Here is a 22,625-nt window from a genome sequence, read left to right as displayed (position 1 = left end):
CCTGATGTCATCCCGTGTTCTTGGGTGCTGTCCCACTGCGTTGACCCTGTCCACGATTCTTCGCCATAGCTCCATCTTCCTAGCTATGGTGGTGTGCTGCACCTGTGATCTGAATAGCTGTGGCTCTACCCGGATGATTTCCTCCACCATGACCCTGAGCTCCTCCTCAGAGAACCTGGGGTGTCTTTGCAGGGCCATGGGGTGGTGTGGGTGATGTGTGGGGTGGTGTGTGGTGTGATGTGTGGGGTGATGTTTAGAGGTGTGTTGTGTGAGGTGCTTGGATGTTGTGTGAGTGATGGTGTAGGGTGCCTGTGGATGCTATTGTTCTTTCTGGTGGTGTCTCTCTCTGGCCTTCTGTCGCAATTGTTGATGTAAGGGTTTGTGGGTGATGTGGGTTTGTGTTTTATATTTTATTGGATGTGTGGGAGTGGTGTGTGTATGTGTATCAGGTGTGTGTATTTCGAATAGTACAATGTGGATGTGTTTTGTAAAGGTGTGTGTATTTTGAGCACGGGGTGTGTACCGCCAATGGAATACCGCGGTTAAAAGACCGCTGCATGGATTCATGGGTCGTGTTAATGTGGGCGTATTCCTGTTGGCGTGACTGTGGAGGTTTTGTTATCGCCAGTTTATCACTGACCTTTGGTGTGGCGGACTTGTGTGGGTGTCTGGATTTTGGCGGATTCCGAGCTGTGGGTCATAAGACCGTGGTGGAATTCCGTGGCCGCGGCAGTGTGTTGGCGGTCTTCTGCATGGCGGTAAGCGGCTTTTACCGCCAATGTTGTAATGACCCTCTAAGTCTTTTTTACCTCCCTTATAATTTGTTGTACTGTTCTCTGCCCTCTAAACGTTTCCATGGGTCCATATTATGTCAAATAGGTCCTTACCTATCTGCTTTTTCCCATGCATCATGGAAGTCTGTATGGTTTCATAGCTTGTGAAGTCTATTAACTAGAGAGACTCAGGACCCCACTTGAAGGGAATTGAACAGCCTTCAATTCATGGCATAAACTCTAAAAAAGAAATAGGAACAATTTGATGATTTTCCTCGACCATAATGTGCCAATTGTGAAGAAAATTCAGCCGGCAGGTTGAAATCAGTTTTTAGTTTTTTTCCAGAAACTGGAGGATGTCCAGACCCCTCCATACTGTTAAAAAAGTCCCTAAGCCTGGATTAAAATTTCTTCAAGGAGAGGAATAACAGGTCCTGCTTGACATTGTGGAGTTGTGTATCAATTCTCACTTAGCTCTATCTTTACTAAAAATGTTACATAGAAACACATAGTCACATTTCAAAGTTCATTATATGGTAACATTGAATCCGAGATATCTTCATGGTAACAATGTGTAGAGTTCTGCTTGCATTCAGTGACATCAGACATTTCCATAATGTTTCGGTCCGTTGCTGCTGGAAGTGTAAAGCTTGTGATTCGTAATTGTACTGCACACCTAAATAAACAGTTCAAACAACTAACTTTGCAATGATGGTAAGTACACCTGTACAGCACTGGGTGATCTGCCCGTCTATACCATTAATTTTCCTCTGTGCACTTGAAGTGGGTAGCACATAGACCGTCGCTGCAATAGTGGAGTTGCCACCCATTATGGTGGCAAATGACCTAGTGCTGAACAACGATGTATATTTTCTAGGATCCAAAATGTCATCAGAGCACATCATTTCATCGGTGGTCAGGCATACAAGTAGTAGTGTGCAACACCTGTATACAGCGTATGATACACAGATGCCAAATGTCAGAGGAAGAAGATGTATGGCTGTTTTGAGGACCAAAATATAGCAACACCATAGCAATGGACTGAAGTGGCCTTGTTGCATGAATTTGCAGTTGAACATACAGCGAAGTGTATTTGACAACACCTAATTGGAAAGTACTGCAAGCATCACAACTACCTTCCTCTTTTATGATACTAGGGGGATAGAAATTTCTATGTTGAAAAAAAAGTGATCACCACTGCATTCTTCAAGATCTGGATTTAGTTAGATGTATATATGAGAAAAATGTGCATCCTTGGTGAAACAACTGAATTCAAATAGATAAGTAACAGGTTCAATGTGATGGGGAAACTGTCTAAGAAGTCAAGCATTTTGAAAGGGCAGGACCACCAATAGGTGGTGGCTAACAATTGTGCAGGACAACAATGTCAATATGTGTTTCACTTTGACAGTCAGACACATATGGGCAACGTCAAACAGCTTTCACACAAATATTTTTCAAAGTGGTATTATGAACAGTTGTTTGAATATTTGAGTACTACTATAAGGAATGCAATTAACACATCAAATGAAGAAGAATGATATGTAGAGGAGGATGAAAACGATTTTTTGATGGTCAGTGAAGGGGATGAGGAAACACTCAAATTACCTATGGTGCAAATGAAAAAATACAGTGAACTGCAATGCATCATAAATTGCTGTTATGGAAGGACCTTAGCAGATTCTGAGTCTCCTATCATTCTAATGGGTGATAAGACATTCAACAAGTTTGATGAATTCTAATTAAAAGAGGCTGGAGTTAACCTATTTGCATTTTGTTAGAAGAAGGTAGAGTTATTTGCTAAATTTGAGGTCAATCTAAAATTTTAGGAACTTGAGGCCAAATTGGTACTATATGTGGCAAGGTATGAATCAAACTTGTTTGTACAGGAAGAGCAATGGAAAGTGAATATGACTTTGGATATCAACCATCCTGACCAAATCATCTCAAATTTCAGGATTGTAGTAGTTAGTCATATGGCTGAGAAAGGGTACAATGTGAATAGATGTTAAGAGTGGTACCCACGATTGTAAATTGTTTCAAGCACAGGATTGCACTCAAGAGAATGCAGTCCTGACTGTACATAATCACATAAAGTTATTTTAAGTTCAAAGGAGGGTTGCATAAGTTATGTGCATAGAGAATCACATTAGTTATTGAACGTTCTGAGGATGTGGCTTCTGTAGCTTTGGAGTGTTGGTGAACAAGTCATTAAGGTTCTGTGTAGACTTGCACAACTCTAATTGCAATATCTGGGAGGACTCTCAAAAACGTCCTAATATTCACAAAAACGCGTGCACCCTGAAAAGTGCTCAGGTGTTTATATCAGTGACCTGTTACCAAATGAAACTGTAAAAGGACATCATTGATAACTCCGGAGGGCGCTTATTGGTACAAAAACATGTCACTTAGCTTAGCTTCTGCATATGATGTTTTCCAAAGAAATGATGAGTAAATTGTTCAAGGAAGGAGTAGGGTATTTTCCGGAAGATATCCGGGTACATGGAAAGGATGTGCATCAGCACAATAAAGACTATGGGAGTTTTTAGCCATTTTAAAGTAAATCACTTTTAACCATGAGGAGGGATAGATACAAGTTTGTTTAGGATAGGGTAGTGTATTTGGAACACCACTGATCGAACAGAGGTGTTGAATGAAGGTCGACTTAATGAAGGCTATGGAAAAAGCCCATAAAGGTACGATTTCTGGATGGTTGAGTACAGTGCTACATTCGTGCTACATTTTGCGACCAAAACAGAAGCATAATGGTGAATCTGCATATAGTCAAGAAAGATATAATTGGCACTAATGTGGGAAGTATAATTATGACACATACTAGTATATTTGAGCAAGGGCCAGGTTGCTGCAAAGAGAAGCAATGGTAAAATGGAAATAATAGTTGCTGCATCAAGAGCTTTACAAGGTGCAGAATAAACATATTCAATGAAGGAAAAGAATGCCTTATTTCACGATCATAAACACATCAACACGACTCAGAGATTTGGTACTAGAAAAGGATAGAATATTTTTTTTGTCAAACATAGTGTCACAACGAGAAACAGATAGAAATTAGTATTTTGTGTTATCAATATCTTTGGCACTGTTTGACAAATCTCCAACAAACTTCCCAACAAAGTGCTCTTTCTTGCCTACCCTGTGCATAGAAGGATTAAGGATGGTCTGGAAGCTGAGAAAAAAGGGTAAAGCCAAAAGGCAAAATTCTCATGCATTTTCCATAGACTTCTAAGGCAGGGCTACAGCAAAAAATGTTGAAAGGAGTTACACCATATTTGGCAGGAGGATAGATTTTGGTCTATGGGTTGTACTTTTGTGATTTTGGGTAAATCCATTCAGTAGTTTTTTTAAGTTTTTTTTTAAATTAAGGGTTAAAAAAGATCCTTAGGCCAATCTGAATGCACTGTTTTTGAACTAGCACTCCTGCTTTCAATCCTCTTTTGGACCCACCATCTAGATATACAAATATTTTTGTCCCTTAATTTTGCAAAAACTGCTGAACAGATTTACACCAAGGGCCAGATGTAGGTAGGTTCCGATTTGTGACTTGCAAATTGCGAGTAGAATGACTCGCAATTTGCAAGTCGCAAATCGGAATGTAGGATGGTGTCCCTGACACTATCTGTGACTTGCAAGGGGGTCGCAATTTGCGACCCCCTTGAGACTCGCAGCTCTCACAGGGATGGTGGCCTGCTGGAGACAGCAGACCACCATGTCTGTGACTGCTTTTAAATAAAGCTGTTTTTTTTTGTAATGCAGCCCGTTTTCCTTAAAGGAAAACGAGATGCATTACAAAACTAAAAAACTTAAATGTTTTTGTTTCATTTTTTCAGAGCACGCATTGGTCCATAGGACCACTGCCTGCCCGTTCGCAGTAACAAAGCAATACAACATTGCGTTGCGACTCGCAATTAGGAAGGGAACACCCCTTCCTAATTGCGACTCGCAATCCCATTTTGCGATTTGGTAACCAGGTTCCCGAATCGCAAAACGGGGTTTGGGCATCGCTGTGTGCTTTTTGCATGTCTAAACAGCAAAATTTGCTGTTTGCGACGTGCAAAAAGTTTAGTACATTTGGCCCTGAATCACAAGCAGCAGAATCTGCAAACCAAGATCTAGCTTTTCTGGGTTGTGCTGAGCTGTTCATATTGTAGGGGAGCCAGGGCTGATGTGCAAATCACTAGGTTTAATCTGAAGTGACATAGTGGGCAAAATAATTATGGATTAGAACGCAGCCCGGAGTAATTACCAGGGGCTGAAAATAAAACAAGCATACCACACATCACTGTTCTGTTTTACTTCCGTTTGTTTTTGTGTTATATCAGAACCTAGAGACTTGTCTGTGTGAACGTGAATCACATATTGGTACTGGGAGGCAAAAAACTTGTGAATTTAGCTTGAGCTGCTTTCTGCCCTTCAAGTCAGAGAATAGTGCTTTTTGTTTTATATGGCAGTAGGACCTCAAAGCTTCTGTATAAACTTCGGGACTGTGTTGGTCCCACAGGGCAAAGATTGTGTGCACTGCTTGCTTTCAAAAAGTATTGTGGGTGCTGCCAGTGCTATGCCTTCTTTTCTACTTTGTGCAGTTGCTTTGGTGCTGGATTTATCACCTAATTAGTGTAATGTGAAATTCCAATAAAATTGCAGATTACTCTGGAGAAATTTAAATTTCGCCCAGGTCGAGTTCATTTACGTATTCTGAGAGAACTGTGAAAGACTGAGAGTGACAGCATTTACATTGTTTCACAATACTCCTCTGTAGGCTAATCAGGTGCAGTGATGGCAATATAGAGCTGTGGGACATATTTAAGAAAACTGTGGTGCAGCGTTTTTGGCCTCCTAATGCCACATTAGTGTAAGAAATACGCTAATGTGGCATTCGAAATGTGCAAGGGGCTATTAAATATGCCCCTGTGTTTAAAAACAAAAATGAATTGGGTTCTACAATTTATTTGCGCACTGATTATAAAACTTACATGACTTGTGCTCCCCATTGCAGTGGTGTAGCTATGCTACTTATAACTAAATGACATTATCATCTTCAGGAATTTCAATACATACTGGAATATTTTTCAGGGGTGAGCAATTTTGCTGCTTGTCCAGGTTGCCAGTGGAAGAAGAAATTGAAGATGACTGGTGATGGAGTTTAGATAGTGTATACGATATGTCAAGAAGTGATTGTGTTGAGTGCAGCATTGTGTTACAATGAAGGGAACAATGCCTAGAGGAGGATGTTGTAGCTGGAAACTTCAAATAACACATCCTCAAGAGGTGGACTCCTATGATGAAGCTGGAGGTGGAAATAACTCCATATTGATATGTGACAGAAGATTAATGTTTGATAATGGATGAAAAAGATGTATGGGTTTGTTGGTGGTCCTGGGAAGTTGCAAGTGTTGGAGTTTGCCCAAATTGGCGTTCATGTCATAAATCACAGTGAGAACTGCTCATGGCCAGGGGTGGACAAACCAGCTGAACAATTTATCAAAGTATATGATGTGAGCATTTTGAATAGCAAATGCATGTGACAATCCCATCTCCAGTGGAGCCAAATGTAACACCAATACTGCTTTGGAGTAAATCAGCATTAGACATTTCAGGTTCATTCAGGATTTTGAAGAAGAAATAACAGCCTTTGCTTTGGGAGTCTTATGTGTTGCAGAATCAATGTACTCAATTATAGAAAGTGAGGATTGTCACTTCAAAATGTTTGAGTAGGGTTCTGTATTTACTTTACTCACTGATCACCAGCGTTTGATTGACTTGTTCAGCACCCATGTTCGTGTGGCATTTTGAGTAACAGATTCAGGTGAGAAGTGTGAGGAGGTGATTCTGCCCATCTAATCCACCCAGATTGTTCAATTTTTGATCACCTAGTTTTTTACTTTTTACTGTGGGAGAGCCTCACAACCTGTGACCCACCCACGATAAACTCATGGTAAAATGGACAGCACATGTTCACTGCCAATGTCAGTCTTTTAAGAAAAGACCGCTGAAATGCAGCAAAGGATAAGAGGCACTTGGCTGGTCATATGTGCACACTTATATAAGTGCGTGGGAGACTCATGACATGCACAGCCCGGGAACAGTGCACAGGTAGCCTAGCACAGAAGGGACAGTGCAGGGTTGCGTAGTGATCTGGAATAGGGCTTATAATGTGGATTTATACATGTAGGGAAAGTCAGTGTGGTTTACTGACTTAACGTAGTGACACTCCATTATGAGCTTTTGGGAAAGGTTGCCTTAGGGCCCGCTATGTTTCCCCATGGTCTACTGACACCTAAAGTTGCACTGATGTACAGTGTAAACTGTGTGAAAAGAACAAATCTGTAGAGTCCAAAGACATATCTATACAGCTAATGGGTCATCCAGGAATGACATATTTTTCTGGATCTGCTCAGGATCAGAGTACAGGCCTTTTGTGATCCTGTTGCGCTGAGTTAATTATTTTTCTCTCCGGCGATGAAACACAGGCCTCTCCGCACAAAAGGAGCAATTCAAAGTGCTTCAGTCAGATCCTGAGCAGGAAAAGGTTAAGGCTGGCTGCTCCGCATCAATCAACCATCTGTCATCCTGTGCCAGGCAGAGGGCCTGGCCCAGGCCACTAAACAAAGGAGGGAGTCCAGATCTCTGGAGCTAAACCAGGAAGAGGGCTCCCTTGAAAATTTGCTGCTGGGGAAGGCCCTGGCAATGATGTCAGTGAGGAGTGGAACTGAGACCCCAGAACTCCTGTGGCAAGTGACTCCTGGGTGACGTTATTTTGAGCTATCCGAGAACACTGTGCAGAGAGGTTTGAATGGGACAGAGCAGTGATGTGGCACCTCAGTATAGGCCAGAGTTGAAGCCCTGCTGGACATTCCCACCCCCACTTAAAAGTTCCTGCGCAGGGGAAAGAGCTCTCTATTTGATGTGCTTTTCTCCTGGACAGTGAAACAGGAGGCAGCTGCCATGGACAATTGGTAAGAGGAACCCTATCATTGCAATCTGGCATAAGGACTGTACTCTAATTGACCTCTGGGCCAGTGGGGCACTGTCCAAGACCCGGGAAGATGGTCCCCTTATACCCCCTGAGGACCAGTTAGGGGAAGACTAGGCATCAGCACATGGGAGAACAGAAGCCCACAGGAAATGTAAAGTGAAGGTCTGAGATCTTTGAGGCCAGACGGTCTGAAAAAGGGCTCACCGCCAGGAGCACAGCAAAAACAAAATTAATGAAATCCACCCAACAGGGCCCAAGTTATGGCTGTTGGAAGATGGGCAAACTTTGGACAAGCAGGTAACAAAGAGTGTGGGACTCCGGCACTGTACTCAAGTACTCAAGTTTGCCTCCGGTGTGGTCCAGGGCCCGGAGGCTGACCCCAGAGGAGGAAAAATGCAGGGAAGTGGACCCCATTTCTTGACCCCATGAGCAAGAGGAGTTCAGGGGAGGGCCGTCGAGGTATATGCGAGAAAAAGAGTGGGGCCCAGGACCCCAGTCCCTGGGCCCCATGAAGAGGTGCTGGTGAGGGAGTGATGTCATGTTCCCCTTGATTACTGGATGGGGTCCAAGACACCATCCCTGGACACCCTGTGCTTGAAGAGAAGCACATTCCCCCCACGTGTACAGCCTTTCCCTCCCCCACATCTGTGTCTGAGGGGAGCAGGGAGGCCAGTCAGAGTGTGCGCATCTGCCAACAGGAGCGGGCAGACAATATAAAACTTTCAGCTCCAGCTGCTGCACCGGCAAGGAGAGCTGGGTGTGGGCTCCCTGGGCTATCCTTCAAACTTGGAGTTGCTCGTGGGGTACTCGGGCAGGATCGGGCACCCCAAAAAGTACAGTGTGGCAAAAGGTCTTATAAATATAGGGAGCTTGGATACATCCACTGCAATGCCCATGGAAAGCATGGCCAGGGCAGAGTAGCCCAACGCAGTGACTTACGCCGTGTTACGCTATTCCAGATTTTTTGAGGCCACTCAAAAGTACACAAAGTGGCTTTGCATCGTTTCATGGTGCAAACGTGATGTAAGGCTCTCATAAATAATAGGGTGGATCAAGACTTTAAAGGAGGTTTATCTGTGATTGAACTACACTCCTTATTAGCAGAGATGTCTTTCTCTTCACTTTGTTGAGAGTAAGATAGTGGGAGGGTCATGCTTGAACAGACTTCGTTGCATGAATATTCCCACTACCTTTTGCTTCCTTATATTGTTTTGTATGCACACATTTTGTGCTAATTAACCAATCAATGTTTACTTTTGATGAAGTTAGTTTCTAATCTTTCTTCTTTTACAACTTAATGTACAATGTAAACTTTTCTACATGTAAAGCTTATTTGAGTTTGTGATTCTGTACAACAAACACTTTGTTAACAGACTGGCTCATGGTTTCACATGATTCTGTAGTTCTTTTTACCCTTTGTGAAACCTACATACACAAGGGACTGGGGAGCTTTCCTATCAAACACATGCATGTTTCTGCCCCTTTTCCATTCATCCTGTCAGGTCAATTTCTTCTGGAAATAAAATGCCCTAATGAAGTGTAAAAAGAGAATGGTTTTCCTGCCCATATACTGGAACATATATTATACATTAACTAATGAGTTTTTTAAGTTGTCACTTTTTAATCATGTTTAGATATTTCATCTTCTTAACACTTTACTAAATTATTTGCTATTTAGGCTGGCAGTTAGAATGATGGTGGATGTGGTGCCACAGGTGTAGCTGTCAATATTGAAGCAGGTGCAATGGCACTGGTGTACCAGATTATGAAGAGTAAACCGCCCCTGAATTGTGCATATTTTTTGCCATCAAACGGGAGGGAGTGGCACTTTACTTGCTTGCATTAGGGTCCTTGGCACGTTTGCTACACCACTACTTGGTGCAAGGTAAGTCCAGAAAGTTCATGTTATATAAAAAACATGCTTTACAATGAGCATATGACTGTTCAATATTCCCAACCTTTCCAGGAGACTGTGGATGATGTCCCTAATTTAAACTTTCAAAGATTTTGGAACACATGAATGTGAAGGTGTCCACCACAAACAAGATACTTATGCAGTATTTTTATGCAAATATTGCAAGCAAGAATGTTTAACCGCAAACTTTATCAAATTCAAATAAACTCACAATTGTCAATTAAATATCTCGTTCTAGAAATAGCTCTTACTTGCTCTATTAAGAATGGAGGATGCCAGCACTACTGCAAGAATACCCCCTTAAAGAATATTGTATGTTTTTGTGCACATGGATACGAACTAGGAAAAGATGGGAAGTCGTGCGAACCAGCTGGTAAGAATTTGAAACACTGTAATGCTAATCAGATTTCTATCTGAATGTATATTTGTTTCAAGCTAAAAAAAGGTTAAAAGAACACATCAGCTTTTCAAGCCTACAACTGCAAGAAGGGTAATAGACGTCCTCTAGGCCACTATATGTATGTATGTTTGTATGTGTGTGGTATTTCTATTGTGTGAGCTAGGCCAAATGAGAGTGACGTGCTTTACAGGATAAAAAGCAAGCATAAAGTCAACAATGCATTTTGATGTAGTGTTCTTCAAAGAGGTGTATCTTCAACTCTGTTCTATAATGGTGTAGCATTAGGGTGGTCCTGATACATACAGGTATGTTGTTTCAAATCCTGGGTGCATAGGTGGAAAAGGACTGCTGCCTTGTTTTTTTCTGTAGTTTGATAATGCCCTTTGGGTGTGCCGAAAGCCACCTGCAATGGTGAGCTTATCTCTAAGACAAGAATGGGTGCGTTTCCTGATGGCTTGGTAAATGATACTGCTGATTTTTAAAAGGCAGCAACCTGTTAATTACTTTGAGCGTACTTGCTGAAAATGATTGCTGAACTGCATGTGATGACGCATTTCAAAACTTTGCACTAAGCAACAAGCTAGCAAAATATTTCCCTGTTTCATGTATCCATACACTGTCAAATACTGTTTAATTAAACTATAATACATATGCTGCTACATATTTTGTCAATATTACCAGTTTGTTGTGACTATTTTCAGTATTTGCTGATTCTGAATTGATGATATTAAATGCATTATGATGACAGTCTTGTTTTATTCTCGTTTACAGTACCATTTCCTTGTGGGAAAATCACAGCCGCCAACGTCATAGAAGCTCAGTCCAGACAGCCCCTGACGCGCTCAACACAGACGTTTGAGGATTTTGATAATTCGACCTATACCAACATCCATAACTCAACCGACTCAAAAGGATCAGAAAACAATGATGGAATCACACCTGTTATCGTGGACACGGATGTGCGGATTGTTGGTGGAACTGACAGTATGAAGGGGGAGATTCCTTGGCAGGTAGAGAGCGCGCGCTGCGAACTTTGATAATCCACCTGATAATGTTTATTTGCCTGGCATCTGCTTCAAAGTCCGCTGTGATTCATCTGTAATTGAATTGACTGTCTGTGTGAGCGGAAAGTAGGCTGGACCGCTCCAGACACAAAAGATAAATCAGCCATTATGCTCCAGCCGGAAGCGCCCGTTTCTATTTGAATTTGAAAGGTAATGTGTTAATGTGCAAGTATCTGATAAATTTCCAATGCCTCTGATGCAATCAGCTGCAGTTCGTGTTTCTAGTGAATAATGCCTCAAGAGAGCAACCTGTAAAGCGGAATAAAAGAGAATTTGGGAGAGCGCCTTTAGATTATTATTATAAATGTTAATATAGGTATTTTCATTAAAATCCTTTTCTTTTAAGTAACACCGACTTTCTGCAACTGTTTACATTTAAATACAGGTGGAATTAAAATGCATAGTTTCGTAGAAACGTCATTGTGATACAAACACAAAGCGAGTACCCTGACATCTGTCATGTTTCTGTTACTATTTAGAATGGGTTCTGTAAGAAATTGGGTTGTTAGTTTAGAGGGGTGGCATCCAAATTCAGACATCAACCACAGTCCTTGAAATGGTGAGCCACAAAAGTCAATAAATTAACCTGTGCTTAACCCTCTGGCATCTTGGCACAAAGCAATGACACTTAAATTAGAGGCAAAGTATAAAGTATTTTTACAGTGCGCACATAGTGCTAAAGGGAAACACAAGCAAGAAAAATCACAAACCAATATAGAAAAATATAGCGCAATTATAATAAATAAAATGACACTAAAACAATCAAAATCCAATCAGTATAACTCGAGATAAAAGCTTTGAAAGTCTCTCTTGGAAATAGTGTCAAAAAGCACACAGCACCAACTGCAGGTGTCTGGTCATGCTGGAGTAAGACAAAATCACAAATTCCATAAAGATTCCAAATTGGTTGATTGAAAATAGTAAGGCCCTCCTTACAACCTTGGTGGTAAATGCCACCTACCGCCGTGCTGACAGCGGCGGAATTCTGCTACAGGTATTATGACCCACACAGAGAAATCCGCCACTATACAGACACACACACAAGTCCACCAGCCCAAAGGTCAGTGATAAACTGGCGGTAACAAAACTCACACCGTTAAGCTAACAGGAATACACCCACAGTATCATGACCCATGAATCACCGCAGCGGTCTTTCAACTGCGGTAAACCATTGGCACTACACACGCACTCAAAATACACACACATGTACAAAACACCACCACATTGGACAATTCAAACTACACACACCTGGCACACATACACACACCACACACTCACACCACTATAAAACACACACCCACATTACCCACAACCCTTTACAGTGAACAAAACAATAGCACACAGAGAGAGACAAGCCAGGAGCACCCACTCAATCAGAGGCACAGAACACCATCACCTATACACCATCCACGCACATCACAGCATACACCACAACACATCACCCCACACATCCTCACACATATCACTCACACCACATCCAGTGCACCCCAAAGACAGCCCAGGTTTTCAGAGGAGGAGCTTAGGGTAATGGTGGAGGAAATCATCCGGGTAAAGCCACAGCTTTTCAGATCACAGGTGCAGCAGACGTCCATTGCTAGGAAGATGGAGCCATGGTGGAGAATAGTGGACAGGGTCAATGGTGTGGGACAGCACCCCAGAACAAGGGATGACATCAGGAAGAGGTGGAACGACCTACGGGGGGAAGGTGTGTTGCGTGGTTGCAAGACACCAGGTAGCAGTACAGAGGACTGGCAGTGGACCTCCACCTCCTCCCCCACAACTAACAACATGGGAGGAGCAAGTCTTGGCGATCATGCATCCTGAGGGCCTCGCAGGAGTAGCAGGAGGACTGGACTCTGGTAAGTCCTATATTTACTATTAAATCCCCCACCCTACCTGCATGCCATCACATACCCCCACCCGTACCCTCACTCTCATCACTCCATCATCTCACATATACTCCACCATCACAACCAACCCATCCCAATACCAAGCCCTGTATACAACACCAATGCATGGACCCCCATCACAGACATGCATGGACACCCATCACCCCAGCATGCCCAGTAAATCACCACTCACACAAGGTCAAGCTGACAGGGAAATCACAATCATAGAGGGAAACACACCCATGCAGAATATGGCCAACGCAGATAAAATAACACTGCATTTGTATCCCCACAGGACCCGTACTCAACGTCACTAGAGAGAAGGTGCCAGCTACATCTAGTCCCCCCACAGAAGAGGCCCACAGTGATGACAGCAGCTCCTCACGCCTGGATCTTGATGACCATCCAGGCCCATCAGGGACCTCAGGACAGTTGGGTACCCAGGCACGTTCCCAACCTACCACAGAGCCCCCCCCATCAGGAAACACCACCACAGCACCCACCCAGTGGGCCCATGCCACTGTCCATAGGACGTGTCAATCAGCAGGGTGTTCACCGCTACAGGGATCCCAGACAAACCCACAAACCCCGGACAACCAGGGACCTGGGGTCAGTGGCAGTGGCACACGGTTCAGGGGACAGAGACACAGGACAACAGGGAAGCTGGGAGGACTGCTGTGCGACAGGGGGAGGACAGGGCCAGGGAATGCACTCTCCCCACGAGGCACTCTCCAACATCCTGGGAGCATACCACCATTCCCAGGAGACGATGGGCCAGATAATGGCCAAGCTGCAGGAGACCCAGCGGCTGCTGGAGGGACAGTACCTTGAGATCAGGGAAGACCTAACAACAATATACACCATCCTGGTCACCATTGCAGGGGTGCTGGCAGACATGGGCAAGTCCATGAGGGAGGCAGTGGCACAACAACGGGCGCCTAACACTAGCCAAACTGAGGAACAGCCTTCCACCTCCACTGGCACTAGTTGACAGGAGGCACCGCCACAGGACCAACAGGCTACCAGCACCCTACCCCCTGCAGAAGGAGAACCACCCCTCAAATGGTCCCTACGATCCAGGCAGAAGCCAGAGAACATTGCCAAGACCCCACCAGGAAATAAGACTCTCCTGATTGTCACCCTTCGGTCCCACTCTGTCATCCTGTCGTCCTTGAACTGCCATTACTCCCCTTCCTCTGCCCCATTGGACAAAGCACCTGTGATACCAAGAGACTGGACTCTACCTTAAACTTCCTTCCACCATTAGCTCAGCCCCTTCCACCACCCCCTCTACTTATGAGCACCTAAATAAACATCCTTGGAACAAATAACAATCTGGAGTCTGTCAAATGATTCAAATATGTATTAGTAAAACATTATCAAAGCATTGCAACTCAAATGTACAGTGAAATATACTTTAGGATGACCTCTGGTGGGCAGCAGTACACATAGCAGGAGCCAGAGTGGGGCACAGAGATCTGAAAATGGAGATGCCAAAGGGTACAGTCAGTGGCCATAGACATGGGGAAACAGGCTGCCTTGTACAATGTCCAACAGATAACTGAAATGTTAAGTGAAGTTACAGTGTCTTACCTGTGTGTCACTGGAAGTAATGCCAAATAAGATTGGTTCTGTTGTCAACATCTTCTTCCTCTGCCTCATCTTCCTCACTGTCCATAGGCTCCATCGCTGCCATAAGACCATCTCCAGGCACATCCTCCTGCAGAAAGGTCACCTGGCGTCTCAAGGCCAGGTTGTGCAACATGCAACATGCAACAATGATCTGGCACACCTTCTTGGGTGAGTAGTACAGGGATCCACCTGTCAGATGAAGGCACCAGAACCTGGCCTTCAGGAGGCCAAAGGTTATTTCTATAATCCTCCTTGTACGCCCATGTGCCTCATTGTAACGTTCCTCTGCTCTTGTCCTGGCATTCCTCACTTGGGTCAGTAGCCATGAGAGGTTGGGGTAACCAGAGCCACCTGCAAATATCGAGGGACAACTGTTAGACACACACAAACCCTTAGGGACAACCCCAAGCCCAGACACCTACTTGTACTGGGTGGGGACCTTTTACTCACCTATTAGCCACACCAAGTGCCTCTGGAGTTGGCCCATCACATATGGGATGCTGCTATTCCTCAAGATATAGGCGTCATGCACAGAGCCAGGAAATTTGGCATTCACAGGGGAGATGTACTGGTCTGCCAAACACACCATCTGGACATTCATTGAGTGATAGCTTTTCCTATTCCTCTAAACTTGTTCATTTCTCAGAGGAGGGGACAAATGCCACTTGTGTACTATCAATGGCACCAATGATGTTGGGGATGTGTCCCAGGGCATAAAAGTCAGCTTTCACTGTGGCCAAATCCTCCAACTGGGGGAACACGATGTAGCTGTGCATGTGTTTCAGCAGGGCAGACAACACTCAGGTCAACATGTTAGAGAACATTGGCTGAGACATCCCTGATGCCATGGCCACTGTTGTTTGGAAGGTATCACTTGCCAGGAAATGGAGCACTGACAGGACCTGCACTAGAGGGGGGATACCTGTGGGTTGGCGGATGGCAGACATCAGGTCTGGCTCCAATTGGGCACACAGTTCTTGGATTGTGACACAATGAAGTTGGTAGGTAATGATAATGTGTCTGTCCTCCATTGTTGCAAGGTTCACCAGGGGTCTGTACACCAGAGGATGCCGCCATCTCATATTCAGCCTCAGAGGTTGAAGCGTATGGAAGAGAATGGTGAGCAGAGGGTTATATTCACACTTATGTTGCACTAATGATGAATTTTTGACTTTACAGAAACAGTATGTGAACTTGAGAGTCCGTTGATGTGCCAATCTCTGCTGTGACGCAGTTAGGTGCCATTGCCTTTGCCCCCCTGAAATGGCGGCTGCCTGACATGTGAGGAGGGATAAGTGGAAATTTGGTAATTGCGCTGGCGTTGTGCGCCATCACGGTAGGCGGTCGATGACCACAGTGCAACTTCGCATTGGTTATCATTGGGCCCTATGGGTTCCAGGAGCCAATGGCGATGTACGCCGGCAGTGAGGATACGCACCACTGTGGACCTCCCTGCCATTTTCTATCTAATCACTCACTTGCTACCTGGCCTTCAACAGGAGAGGACCTACACTGCAAGTGCTGCTGTGACCTGTGTCTGGAAGCGACAGTGGCTCATGTGTCTGGGGAAAGGGCCCCTGCCTTCACTGCGGAGGAGATGGAGAAACTGGTGGATGGGGTCCTACCCCAGTACACGTTAGTCTATGGTCCTCCAGACAAACAGGTGAGAACACTGTGAGCATGATACGTCGGCCACAAATGTATGGACTGCTGTGTGTGTAAGCCACATGTAGGGGAGGCAGAGGGGTCCTGGCCAGAGTGCAGCATGTAAGGTGGTCAATGTATGTGCGTCAGGGAATGTGTGGGATCTGGTGGACAATGAGTATGATGGTCGGAACGGGTGAATAATTCCCTTTTCTGCTGTCTTTTCCCTGCGGGTCAGCGCCCACCAGAAAAAGTGTACTTGGCGTGCCATCACCAAGGAGGTGCGGACCCTGAGGGTCTTTGACAGGTGGAGCACCCACTGCCACAAGAGGTGGGAGGATCTGCTCTGCTGAGCAAAGAAGACGGCGGAGGCCAAGCTGGGGCTGGCCTTCCAATGAGGGAGGGGTGCCCGTTGCACCATGACCCCCCTGATGTTCCGCATCCTGGCAGTGGCCTATCCGGAGCTGGATGGGTGCTTGAAGGCATCACAGAAGCCACAAGTGGTGAGTGCAGAATCAGAAACCTGACTGCGCGTGTTAGGAGGTACCTGGGTGGGGGATGTGGACTGTGGGTGCCCCTAGGCCATGGCGAACATGATAGGATAGGTCCCTTGTTGGGCAGGCTCAGAATCACTCCTACCCCAATAGTGTTGGCGGCCATCTACTCTTGGGCAGGGTCCTGTGGGTTTTAGGTGTGCAGCTAATAGTGTTAGACATTGAACCCCATAGCTTGATGACTGTCTTAGTAAATGGTTGGGCATGGCCTAGTGCATAGGGCTGCTCCCTGTGTGTTGTGTATGCCAACAGTAGTGGTGTTGCTAGAATTTTCTAAGTGTATCCTCTGTCTCTCCCCCCCCTTTTTGTTTTGTCAACCTGTCCTTGTCTGCATTAGCATCATCTGGCAGAGTAGCAGAGGCACTGGCGACGGAGGGAGCTGCATCCCACATGGCCCTTGAGGCTAAATCCACCGAGGGTGAGCGCACCAGTGGGACAGAGGGTGAGCGAGCACCAAGACTGGGACAGGAGGGGAGACCATAGACAGCGACTCCTCCTTCGATAGTAGATCCCTGGTGGTGGCAGACACCTCTGTGCCTACCCCAACAACAGGTACAGCCGCCATCCCCCTTCCAGCACCGCCCTCCCAGCAGCCCCTCTGCGTGTTTCTCGTGCCGGCTCACCCAGGAGGGAGGACATCTCCTTCGCCCCAGGCACCTCAGGCCTTCTGTTGGGAAGTCAACCAAACTGAGGGGCATATTTATAGTCTGTTTGCGCCGGATTTGCGTAGTTTTTTTTACGCAAATCCGACGCAAAGCTAACTCCATATTTATACTTTGGCGTTAGACCCGTCTAGCGCCAAAGATCTTGGAGTTTGCGTAATTTTTTAGCGTGGACACCTACCTTGCGTTAATGATATGCAAGGTAGGCGTTCCCTTCTAAAAAATGACTCTAAGGCATGTGCGCCTTATTTAAACTCCCGTGCAAAAATGCCGCACGGGAGTGGGCGGGTCAAAAAAAATGACGTCCAGCCGCTTTTGCGTCATTTTTTAACGCCTGGTCAAGGCAGGCGTTAAGGGACCAGTGGGCTCGGAAGGAGCCCAGAGGTGCCCTCCCATGCCCCCAGGGACACCCCCTGCCACCCTTGCCCACCCCAGGAGGACGCCCAATGATGGAGGGACCCATCCCAGGGAACTTAAGGTAAGTTCAGGTAAGTATTTTTTTTTTATTTTTTTTTGTGGCATAGGGGGGCCTGATTTGTGCCCCCCTACATGCCACTATGCCCAATGACCATGCGCAGGGGACTTAAGTCCCCTGGGCATGGCCATTGGGCAAGAGGGCATGACTCCTGTCTGTGCTAAGACAGGAGTCTTTTCAATGGGGGTTGGGAGTAAAAAAAAAATGGCGCAAATCGGGTTGAGGCGCAAATTTTGCCTCAGACCTGACTTGCCCCATTTTTTGATGCCCAAGCTCCATTTTCCCCTACGCCGGCGCTGCCTGGTGTGAGTCATTTTTTTTGACGCACACCAGTCAGCTCCGCCGGCTAACGTCATTCAATAAATAAGGCGCCCGCATGGCGCTTTGGAATAGCGTTAGCTGGCGTTAAAATTTTTGACGCACAACTGCGTTGGCGCAGTTGTGCGTCAAAAAGTATAAATATGGCCCTGAATGCCATCCAGGGTGTCAAGAGGCACTTGCAACAAATAAATGTATACCTGGAGTGCATTCACTCTGGCATGGCGTACCAACAGAGAGCATTTCAGGCTTGGCCCTCAGCACTGATGGCAGCCATTGTCCCTGTGTCCAGCCTCCCCCTCTAACTTCCTCTAACCATACCCAATCCCCTCAACCCCAGCCTATCCCAGGCACACCTTCAGACCACCATTCACCCAAATCAACACACAAAGGTGCCTCAGGCAAACATAAGCACCACACTTCGTCTCACAGGCACTCATACAAGCACCATACCCATGCAGACACACCAACATCCACTGCCTCCACTGTGTCCCCCTCCTCCTCCTCGTCCACCTCCCTCCCAGTAATGTCTCCACTCACACCTGCTTGCACTACATCCCCATCCACTACCTCCATCACTAGCACGCCTATCACAACACACCCCTCATGAGCAGTCACCACCCCCACAACCATGCCAACGTCCCCTGTGTCCTCTCCCAGTGTGTCTGTGACCCCTCCTCCCAAAGTACACAAAAGCAAGCACCCACCCACCCAACAGCCATCCACCTCACAACAGCATCCAGCCCATTGACCTTCACCAAAACTCAGCAGACACCTCCCACAACCACTCCCTCTTCCTCCACTAACAAACCCTCTCTATCTTCCTGCCCCAGTGTTTCTAAAAAATGTTTCCTTGCAAACATTGACCTGTTCCCTACCCCTCCCCCCGTCCTTCCCCTCGGGCAAGAGTGTCCAAAACCCAGGCCACCACCTCAGCCACCAAGTCAGCATCCGCTGTGGTACCTGCAACTCCCAGATGCTTTCAGGGGGCACTTGTCAGGCCAGCCAGTGTGCCACTGACCCCTGCAAAGGACCATACCATTCTGCCACCTGCCAAGGTGAAGAAGGGGACAGCATGCCCCAAGGGCAAGGAGCATGACCCACCCAGCCAGGCCTCCTCCAAAACTACAGCTGCCAGAGCCAAGGTACCAACTGCATCTGCCAAGGTGAAGAAGGAGCAGGAAAGCAAAGGCAAGGCACCTCAGATGTCACAGCCTGCAGGTGGGGGGTCTGGTGGCCACCATCACAACCGGCAGCCCCGCCACCTGCACCCCAGGCAGCACCACCAGCATCCCCACCACAAGCACCGCCACCTGCACCACCGCCGCCATCACTTCTGTCAGCAGCAGCATCCCCAGTGGCCAGCCGTCCGAGGCTGCAGGAGAAGGGCTGGTGCCTCCCTCCAACACTGGCAGCACCTGCAGCTGTGCCATGGCCAGCACCGCCAGCATCCCTGCCACAAGCACCACCACCTGCACCGCTGACAGTACGACCACTAACAGCAGCAGCAGCCACAGTGTGCGTCTGTCTGGGGCTGCAGGAGACAGGCTGGAGCCTCCCACCACCACTGGCAGCACCCCTCCAGCCCCACAACAACCACCAGTTTGCAGCCTTAGTCGCCGCAGGATGGAGTCTGGCCCTGCCTCCATGGACTTTCCTGCTACCTGTCCCCTGCAAATCTTGTGCCTCAGACACCCAGGTGAGGGACTGTGACCTTGTGCCCCCAAGTGCTGCATCACTGGGCACAAAGCCTCTTCAAGAACCAGTGGAGAAAGGCACCCACTCACCCTCTCCATGGCAGGATGAAGCACACTGGGCAACAAGCCCCCTCCTGAACCAGTGGAGAAAATCATCCACTCACCCTATCCTTAGCAGGATGAAGCACACTGGGCACAAAGCCCCCTCCAGAACCAGAGGAGAAAGGCATCCACTTGAGAGACTGTGGCCTTGTACTCCCCAGGACCAAGCAGTGGACAAACCACCCACTTGAGAGACTGAGGCTTTGCACTCCCCAGGACCAAGCAGTGGGCAAAGCACCCACCTGAGAGACTGTGGCTTTGCACTCCCCAGGACCAAGCAGTGGGCAAACCACCCACTTGAGAGACTGTGGCTTTGCACTCCCCAGGACCAAGCAGTGGGGATGGAGCCCCCTCGAGGAGCAGTGGCGTAGTACCATCTTCCGGGTGAGGTGCCCCCCCTTCCCCATCATCCTGAGGTGCCTGTGTGTTTTCAACCTGATGCCCCAGCAGTATTCTCTCCGTATTGAGGCAGGAGTCAAGTGTGGGCTTGGCCCATGATTTTTGGCCCAGTGGCCCACGGACATTTGCAAAGGACAATGTACGGCCTTCTGTACATATTGTATATTTTTGTAAATACTGTTTTTTAAATCGTTGCGTATATCTGACTATTTCTAAAATATCACTGTTTCTCTCAATTCCTTTTGTCCTTGTGTTCTTCCAGGGTGTTATGCGGTGTAAATGTAATGTTGCTGCATGGGTTTGTGTCTATGGTGTTGTGGGTGAGGGTGGAAAGGGGGGTGTTGCGTGTTGCGCGTGTGTGTCACTCTCTCCCCCCTCCCCTGTGTTATTAGGTGCAGTACTCACCGTGGTCGTCGCCGCCGTCTTTGATATTCCTTGTGTATGAGGAGGTACACTAGCATGGGGAGGACCTGTAACTCGGGCTCCATGGTATCCTGGTTCTTTGTTGAGTGTCAAGAGGTGAGTGGTTTCCCTTCCAAAGACTGTTTCCGCCGTGCTTTTAATGTCCCTGTACCTGACCCGTGCTCTATTGCGGTTAGTCTTCATGTTTGACTTTGACCTGGCCTAGCATGACCAGACAATGCCTTTTGGCACTTTGTGCTATTTGGTGCAATTTTTCATTCAAACTTCAAAAATTCACATTTCCAGTTCTATTGTTTTTGTTGGGTTTTCCCTTTATTGCTGTTTGAGTGCTACTTCAATACTTTATACATTGCCTCTAAGTTAAACCAGACTATTTTGTGCTAGGCTACCAGAGTGTTAAGTACAGATTTATTTACTGACCTTTGCGGTTGACCCTAAAAAAGATTTTGATTAATATTTGTAGTGGGCTTTTACCATCTTCAATTTATACTCCCATGTTTACAGTTCTTATCTCATTTGAACACCTAACATGGGGCCATGTGTACTATTTACTAGTTACAATTTGGGACCAGTATTTTTGCCACCAGTAAATATTTGTAAGAAATTACCAATGTAGTATTAGGTCAGTTCCTAAAAAGTCGACTCATTGTGAAGCTGATTCCAACCTCCTTAATGCATATTAGTGAGGTAGGTTGCAAATTGCAACTCAATATGCTTGGTGGTCATCACAGGGATGGTGGCCTACTGGGGAGAGTCCCCCATGTATCTGATTGCTTTATAACAAAGCAAAGCTCTCTTTAAAGGCAGTATTCTTTTTTAAAGAAACAAGGCTGTATTTAAAAAGAAAAGGGTTCTATTTGTTTGTGTTTGTTTAAGTGGAGGCAGTGGTGCTGTAAAAACGTCCATTTTACATTTACTAAGAGGAAGAGGTTCCAGGGGACTTCTTCCCTTTTGTGCATAAATTACCACCTCCTTTGAGATGTCAGCAAAACATTAATGTTTTGTGAATTTATTTCCGTTACAAAATGTTGGTATAATAGTTACCAAGTCAGTATTTGGAAGGGACTCCGACAACCCACCCCTTCTAGACACCTAATCCGTGTCCATTTAGAATACCATTTTAACTGGTTCTGTGCCAGGGATGTAAAGGTTACGTCCCGCTGCACAGTGCTCCTGTGCTGAAGACGTAACCATTACATCCTGGCACGGGAGCCTGGAGGGAGCGCAATCGCTCCCTCCATGAGCTTCCCCCTCACACCCCATGGCAGGGCTGGAAGGGGTATCACTTCCCCTTCCAACCCCCCCAGTGAAGTCGCTGACCTCATCAGAGGCAGCCTCCCATCACGCTGGAAGCCCGGAAGAGAAATGCAGTTGCATTTCTCTTCCGATCATGTGATGGGGGCCTGAGAGGCTTCAAAAGGAAGGAAAGGAATTTTCTTCCCTTTGAAGTCTCTCAGAGCATTTCAGCAGCCGGATCGTGAAGTGATCTGGCTGCTGAAATGCCGACTGGACACAGGGATAATTTTTTGTTCTAAAAGTGGCATAAGGGGAGCGACCCCTTGGGTAAGGGTCGCTCCCTAGGGGGGGCAATTATTTTCAAGGCCTTTTCTGCCCCCCTGGGGGAAGATCGGCCTATTGTTATTAGACCGATGTGCCCCCAGGAGTGGGACAGAAACCTCTAGGC

The 22,625-nt window shown here is 46.4% G+C and overlaps 1 protein-coding gene across 1 annotated transcript in view; it reads left to right on the top strand.

Moving 5' to 3' along the window:
• Positions 1 to 22,625, top strand: part of F9 (coagulation factor IX) — a 427,131-nt gene that overhangs the window by 219,704 nt on the left and 184,802 nt on the right. The window contains exons 5-6 of the mRNA XM_069205987.1: positions 9,921 to 10,055; positions 10,854 to 11,092. Of these exons, the coding sequence (XP_069062088.1) occupies positions 9,921 to 10,055; positions 10,854 to 11,092 (374 nt within the window). The remainder of the gene's footprint in view (positions 1 to 9,920; positions 10,056 to 10,853; positions 11,093 to 22,625) is intronic.

The sequence above is a fragment of the Pleurodeles waltl genome, chromosome 2_1, assembly GCF_031143425.1.
Source record: "Pleurodeles waltl isolate 20211129_DDA chromosome 2_1, aPleWal1.hap1.20221129, whole genome shotgun sequence".
NCBI classification, from domain to species: domain Eukaryota; kingdom Metazoa; phylum Chordata; class Amphibia; order Caudata; family Salamandridae; genus Pleurodeles; species Pleurodeles waltl.
Note: the sequence above shows the minus strand (reverse complement) of the source record. Positions and strands in the feature narration are given on the sequence as shown.